Genomic DNA, 8,493 nt, shown 5'->3' on the forward strand with positions numbered 1-8,493 from the left:
TTGTGTACAAGTACAATCCATCGACAAACAGGATTGTAGACATTGCCGACGAGTATGCCTACAACAAACAGGATTGTAGACATTGTGGACAAGTAAAATCGGTCGATCGTCGACGAGTAGATTTAGGATTGTAGATATTGATAAGTCGACAATAAGAATCAGTTCAATATAGGTAGATTAATTTCAATACCACTCGGATGTGATTAGATTCTGCGTAGATCTACTCTACTTTTACCTATGCTGGAGTCAGCCTTTAGGCCTAAGTCTTAGGCCTATCACTAACTTGGCTATTTAATAAATCTCACAGAGGCTAAGGCTAAAAAAATTGATGCCTTGTTTCTCATTTCTGCTGAGCTTAAAACTTAACTTAGCCAAGGCCTAGCCTATAGGCCTAGGCTAGAGACAGACCATTCAAAACTCAAAACTTAAGCCCTAGGGGTGATTGATGCAGTTTCTATTCACTCAAACACAAAATCAAATAGGCCTATGGAATGATAGCCAGTTGGGGTAGCCGACGAGATAGATTGTAGGCCTACACATTTTTGGTAATTATTGGTAGGCCTAAGTAGCCTAATTGTTTCATTGAGTAGCAAGATTTCGGGAACATTCAATTTATTTAGGGCTAAACAATATGAGAGCCTAGCCTAGGATATTCTGGGAGAAATTTATTATGAAACTTCAATAAGCCACAAAACCTTTTGAGATGGTAGCCTATAGGCCTAGTGCCAATGCGACGGAGGTTCGAGTCCCAGAAAACAAAAATTTCTGTTGATTTTATGTTTTTGAATGCCTGAACTCAAGAACTTGGGCAAAGAAATCCTTTAAAAAGTAGGCCCTCTCACTACTGTTAGTTCTATTTTGATAACCTACCCTGCCTATATGCTTCATACTTCATACTTAGGCTTAAGCCTCCCATCAACATCACATACCTAGATCTAGGGCTAGGCCTAAGTATTATGACGTTTGTTGAGCTCTTGAGCTGATAAGCAACTGCCCCCCTTTAGATCTCGTTCTGTATTAGGCCTCCCCTCTCACGGCACCGAGTCCGATATCGTCGTGCGAGGGGCCTATATACTATATATTTTTACAGCTACACACTACGTTGTTTACTTTTTACACCACCCCGCGGGCGAGCGGCACCGTTCATTTGATTCGGCCCGTTTTTCATGGTTTACCGCTGGATATGCTAACCACTAGCTAAACACAATAAATACCACATGTATCTTTCATCTGTTACGGCCCCTCTAATTACCTGCGAATAATAGAAATAACAAGAAAACGGCAAAATAACGGCGAGAAAAGTACGCTTCAAACTTGCAATTCGAAGTGGCGACCGTTACAATTCAATTCAATCAATCTATATTGTGCACGGATTAACATGGGTGCCATCTATCGGATACATCGCTCAATAGAGCTTAGCCTAACAAAATCCCGCAAAATTAATAAATTAATTAACGCTTCGTTTATGATCAATTTACGGCAAAGACATACAATCTGTAACCTATGAGGTTTCAGTTTGATAACTACGTGACTTATCCACGTAAAAGAAGATATATTACTAAAATTTTAGCCATGGGCCGTAGAGCTCGGAGTGAAGAAAATTCAACGCACTCTTTCCGACCGCTTATTAACAGAATAAGGTGTACGGGTCAGTGAAGAATCCGATGCGAAAAACGTTTCGATATGGTTGTCTAAACCAGAGAAGCAAATTCGATTTTTCAATGGGAAACATTGGACCACGGGATGGTGATAATATAAATATCTGAAAAAATCAATATTTCTCTTCGTATCATAAAATTTCCTGCATGAAATGATAGATTTTTCCAACACGAACAAATGGAGGTACGAAATTTGAAAATCGAGTAGGAAATGGTGAAAAAATATGAACTTGTATTTTTTTTGCATAATAGGCACTCTGCGAGGTCAATCCAGTATTTCATGTAATATCTCAACTGCATTTTTTCTACTAGTTGAAAATGGTGATATGATGATAGATGATGACGGGGCTAAAATGAATAAGCATGAAATAACGATTTTTACGGTACAAAAATTGTTTTATTTCGATTTTTCTAAGTACACATTTTTTGAGATGGGAATCTTTGGAACACGCGAAAATCAAACGTTCACCGCGCAGTTAGTACGCGAGATAACCTCGAATTTCCTTCTGCCGAATGTGCTACTTGTCAGTCTCGTTTGTTTGGGAATGAAATATTCGAAATAATCTCAAACATCATTTAGCTATCCCAAAAACAGACGTGGTCCAAAGATACCCACCTAAAGTACATCAGACTCAATGGGAATCACGGCGACATGGTCATCATGATGATGATGATGATGATGATGATGATGATGATGATGATGATGATGATGACCCTATCAACGCTCCACATGAAGACCCAAGTGAAAGTGGCGAATATGAACGTCTAGTCGATGCCTCTTGTGAAGATGATGGAGATGGAAGTCAAATCAATGCTTCTCGAGAAGTTGATGAACAAGAAAATCAAATAGCTGCCAAGTATCGATACATCATGAGAAATGGTAGGCATGTTTTGATAAATTGAATACAATAAATTAAACAGGCTTTGAGCCTTAAGTACAGCCTACATCATTAAAGCCTTTGCTACCAAATAACCAGATGACAACGTGTTAACAATGCTTTTATTTCACATTTGTAATAATCACTTGCTCTGGCACTAAATATTCCACTTCGTTGTACATTTCAAATTCATATTATGTCCATTCTACTCATGAAATATTTTCAGTTACCATTCCGGTCTATAAAAAAAATGATGGAAAAAGGGATTACAGAAAGGTTAATCATTGCTATTATTGCAAAAATACGTTCACTTCTAAAATTGCACCCCATTATTGTAATATCCATTACAATGAAGAGAAAGTGAAAGAAATCATGTCATTACCTAATGGATCAGCAGAGAAGAAAAAACGCCTGTACGAACTCGAGAATCTGGGCAATTTCCATCATAATATTAAGGTATACTAATGACTTTGACAGTTCGTAAATCAAAACTAGTTCTGCACCTTGCATATATTCCCAACCACCCTTACCAAAAATGTGATTTGCTAATTAGATCTCTTTGATAAATGTTAAATGTATACAGGCATACCCAGCGCAAATCAGAATAGTCTAATTCAAAATAACTTCCACAAAATCTATTATTTTTGTAATTTTTGGGGTAGCCATAGGTTTTTACATACTGCTATACTAATGGAGCAAATTAAATACGATGGTTTATTCTAGATGAAAGGCTTTTTTACTGTACATGTATTCATTAGTCATGTTTTACTGCATTATCCACTTTCCAAATCCTAGGAGGCCAAATTTTGCAAACGAACCCGTCAAAACTTACAGGGTTTTTTCTTGAAAATATGAGGTGTTCACGCGAACGCGCGGTATCGCGGTATCGTCTACTGTTTTACTTCCAGCTTTCATTTTACAACCAAGAATTTTATTTCAAATTTGATTTTTAGGAAATTGATTTGATTTTTGGGAGCAAATTTGTTTTGCACCATGTAAATTTGTACTGCGCAAAATTTGTCCATGGTAATTGTGCAATGGTCGGGAAAATATCTTTCTTAATTCACTGCTAGGGATGGATGACGTTGATATGCTAGTTAGCAATGTGATTGTATGCCAAATTCAATCAAATTTTGTTATGCAAGTAAACATCAAATCAAATGTGGTACCGGCAACTTGACTGTGGCAAGTGAGAATTCTGTCAGTTTGTTAAGTAGCACTGGGTTACTGCGCTTCAATTTCTTATGCATTTCAATTAAATTCCCTTCAACTTTTCTCCCTGAGTAAATCAATTATTAGTGAAATCTATTTCCTTATACTTGTTTGATAATTTTCGGATTTGGATGCCCAAAATAAAATTCAAATTTCATTAAACATGAACTGATTTTCATAACTAACGATCGAGTGGAACTTGGCGCCATCTAGTGAGTCCCCGTACCCCATTCAATTTTATTCCGCATTCAAATCAAATATTGTAGTAAATTTTTTGTACCACCCTTACAGGTGATAAGTAGTGGTGATGGTGGTGAGCTTGTAGTGAATCGGAGACCAACGTCCGTAGAGAGCCCTTCTAACTTCATCTTTTGTGAGTACTGCAAAGGTCTCTTTCTAAAAAACTCACTATGGAAACATATGAAGGCATGTCTTCTCAAACCTTCGTCAAAGGAGCCATCTGCGGACTATGTGAGATGCGGCCGCCTTATGGTTATGCCGTTCCTGAGTGAGGATGACGAGCAGATCGCTGCAGTAAACGATGTCTTTAATTTGAAGGAAACTGCTGCCAACCCTGGCATCGCAAAAGCTGTCAGGAATGATATCTTGATACGGGAATTCGCACTCTCCATGTTAGGCAGACTGGGAACTTCCGAAGAGCAAAGATTAAAAGATTTCGCAAACGTCAGATCAAAAGTTCGTCTGATTGGCCGTTTATTGATCAAATTGAATGAACAAGCCGGAACAAAAAATGATTTAAACTATTATATAACAGGAAAGGAGTTCGATGCTGTGGTCAAAGGTGTTAAATCGCTTTCAGAAGAAAGTGACTCCCCACAACTGGCTGTCCAATTAGGAAGCTACATTAAGCATTCCATAATTCTTAAAATTAGCTACGGCGTCAAGATTAACTCCGTTGACATTCAAAATGAAGGAAAAGACTTTGAATATTTATACCGTGCCCATTGGAACAATATGGTGTCGTGTGTTGCTAATAGGAGGAAACGTCTTCGAAAGATCAACACGAAATCTATCACGCCACTTACGGATGACCTTGTGACCTTAAAGAATTGGAGCGTTGATGAAATACAAGAAGGACAGAAAAATCCTAATCCAGACAGAAAAGAGTGGACTTTCATGGCTCAGCTGATCTTGGTGAGAATCGTGATGTTTAATAAAAGACGCGTTTCTGAAGTTGCCGAAATCAAATGTCACGAGTTCGTTGAATGCCAACAGACTGAAAATACTGAAATCACTAACTCTTTGGATGTCATTGAACAAACACTCGTTTAAAAGTATGCGATAGTCCTCTTTTTAGCCCACTTGAGACTTTAGTCCCTGCGGGCTATTGCGTTCACTTTTCGTCCGTCGTCCGTCCGTACACGGAATCCAGTTAATTTGGGAAGTTTTGCAGACGCTTCAAGGTAATGTCTTGATATTTGGGTTACACATGTATCTACCCTAGACACATCTTCAGCCCAAAAACTGGCCCTGTCAGATTCAAGATGGCCGACTGGCAGCCATTGTTGTTCGCCAAAATCAGCACTTTTTACACGTTTTTGAACTTTTGAGGGAAATTTCGAAGACGCTTTGATCAATTACCTTGATCTTTCGGATATATGTGAATCTCCCCAGGGTTCATCAGCATAACAAAAATTGGGTCAATCGGACTCAAGATGGCCGTCCTATGACCTTTTTAGTGCCCAAAAATGTTAATGTTGGCCCGAATTCTGAGTTCCTACTGGTTTTTACCATTTCTCATTGCAATTTGTGATGGGTATTGTTTAGAAAGGGATGTTTTATACCTGAGACAGGTATTTTTCATCAGCCAATTATGACGCAATTGGTGGCCATCTTGGTGTCACCAGTACTCATTCGTAAGTGGGAAAAAGTTTTTCCACATTATATTGATACCTAAGCGTATTTTGTTACCACAATCATTTAGAAAGTTGTAGCTCATAAAATGTTCTATGATTGTGGTGAGTTTCAAGGTAATTGGATTTTGTATATGGCCACCATGGGGCGTTGAATAATGCAATATCTTAGCATTTCTATATTATATTAGTACCTATGCATATTTTGTAACCACATTCAATTGGAAAGTTGTAGCTCATGACATCATCTATGATTGTTTCGAGTTTTAAGGACATAAGTTATTCTATATGGTCACCAGGGGGCGTTGAATAGTAGAATAACTTAATATTTCCTTATTATATTGGTACCTATGCATATTTTGTTACCATGATGAGACTCAATCTTGAATCGAAATTTTTCTTATTCTGACATTTTCTCGTCCTTACGTGTCCGTCCGACTTACACCAGATCTCTAAAACTGTTTTAAGGTACACCTATACTTGTGGGATGAATTATTTATAAGTGAGTTAGATCAAGCATATGAGTGACTTGTGGGCTGTGTACAACTGATAACTTAAGATTTACCAATACCTTGCGGGGTGAATTATTTATAGCCCCAGGCCTCTGTACATAAATCTCTAGTCTTTCGTAGGGTGTTTAAAACAGGCAATACTTTGGCACGATAAATACCTATTGTCCTAAGAGCACACTAGGGCGATTCCACTCGACCAAACTGAGAAATCATCTAATATCTAATGATGAAATTGATGGGTGCTTTTAGTTCGTTCCCTCTAACACATTCTCTGTTGAACTATGTGTGGAATATGTTCTGGGACTTAGCTCTTATTGAAAACACTGCAAGTGACTGATCAAAAAACCTGTCTAATATGTTCAAGATCCCATCCCTAAATAAACCATGACAATACCATTAGGAAGAAACACTCGCAATTGAGGCCAAAAATGACTATTATATATTCCGATGACAACAGTGCAAGATTATAAAAACATTAGACCTACCTTCAATAACAGGAGCTAAAATTGTGGATGATTCATCTGAAATACCGATGACGGGGGATGATTTACCCGTACCACAAGCTCCAACTGGTGACAATTCATCAGCAATGCAAACGACAGAAGACAATTCATCCGTACCGCGAGCTCCGATTGGTGACGATTTATCAGTAACGCAAACGACAGACGACATTTCATCCGCACTGCGAGCTCCGATCGGTGACGATTTATCAGTTTCGCAAACGACAGACGACATTTGAACGACGGACGACATTTCATCGGTTCCACGAGCTCCGATTGGTGACAATTTATCAGTAACACCAATGACAGACGATGTTTCATCCGAACCGCGAGCTCTGATCGGTGACGATTTTTCAGTTTCTCGAACGACAGACGACATTTCATCCGCACTACGAGCTCCAATTGGTGACGATTTATCAGCAACATAAACGAAAAATGACATTTCATCCGTACCGCGAGCTCCGATTGGTGACGATTTATCAGCAATATAAACGACTAACGACTTTTCATCCGTACTGTGAACTCCGATTAATGGCGATTTATCAGTAACACCAATGACAGACGACTTTTCATCCATACTGTGAACTCCGATTAATGGCGATTTATCAGTAACACCAATGACAGACGATGTTTCACCCGTACCGTAAGCTCCGATTGGTGATGATTTATCAGTAACGCAAACGACAGACGACATTTGAACGACGGACGACATTTCATCGGTTCCACGAGCTCCGATTGGTGACAATTTATCAGTAACACGAATGACAGACAATGTTTCATCCGAACCGCGAGCTCCGATCGGTGACGATTTATCAGTTTCTCGAACGACAGATGACATTTCATCGGTTCCACGAGCTCCGACTGGTGACGATTTATCAGTAACGCAAACGACAGACGACATTTCATCCGCACCGCGAGCTCCGATCGGTGACGATTTATCACTTTCGCAAACGACAGACGGCATTCGAACGACGGACGACATTTCATCCGTACCGCGAGCTCCGATTGGTGACGATTTATTAGTTTCGCAAACGACAGACAACATTTCATCCGTACCGCAAGCTCCGACTGATGACGATTTATCAGTAACGCAAACGACAGACGACATTTCATACGCACCGCGAGCTCCGATCGGTGACGATTTATCACTTTCGCAAACGACAGACGGCATTCGAACGACGGACGACATTTCATCCGTACCGCGAGCTCCGATTGGTGACGATTTATCAGTTTCGCAAACGACAGACGACATTTCATCCGCACTTCGAGCTCCAATTGGTGACGATTTATCAGCAACATAAACGACAAACAACATTTCATCCGTACCGCGAGCTCCAATTGGTGACGATTTATCAGCAATATAAACGACTAACGACTTTTCATCCGTACTGTGAACTCCGATTAATGGCGATTTATCAGTAACACCAATGACAGAAGACAATTCATCCATACCGCGAGCCCCGATCGGTGACGATTTATCAGTAACGCAAACGACAGACGACATTTCACCCGTACCGCGAGCTCTGATTGGTGAGGATTATATATATATATATAATAAGTTTATTTCTTCACTAAAGAGATACAATACAGAAATACAGTCATCACTATTACATAAAAGAAAAGTTACAGAAAGTACTTCTACACTGTAAAGCGTAGTAAAGAAAAAGGACAAAAAGGGACCCCAAAGGGGGGTATATGAAAAAAAGCCTAATGCCCTGGCGGAATGGATGGACATGATGTTAAACACAAGTATGATAAGTATTAATACAATCCTATTATATGTCTTTTCAAATTCCGCTTGAATATATCGATGTTGGATGCTTGCTGAAGTTCAGTTGGAAGAGAATTCCAGACTCTAA

The 8,493-nt window shown here is 39.3% G+C and overlaps 1 protein-coding gene across 1 annotated transcript; it reads right to left on the minus strand.

Moving 5' to 3' along the window:
* Positions 1–5,970: 5,970 nt before the first annotated feature.
* Positions 5,971–8,138, minus strand: LOC141913861 (uncharacterized). Its single transcript, XM_074805026.1, has 2 exons — positions 6,620–8,138; positions 5,971–6,080 (listed from the first exon to the last, which is right to left on the minus strand). The coding sequence occupies exons 1-2, from the start codon at positions 8,136–8,138 to the stop codon at positions 5,971–5,973; spliced, it is 1,629 nt and encodes a 542-aa protein (XP_074661127.1).
* Between the last annotated feature and the right edge of the window lie 355 nt (positions 8,139–8,493).

Source organism: Tubulanus polymorphus, chromosome 12 (assembly GCF_964204645.1).
Source record: "Tubulanus polymorphus chromosome 12, tnTubPoly1.2, whole genome shotgun sequence".
Classification (NCBI taxonomy): domain Eukaryota; kingdom Metazoa; phylum Nemertea; class Palaeonemertea; order Tubulaniformes; family Tubulanidae; genus Tubulanus; species Tubulanus polymorphus.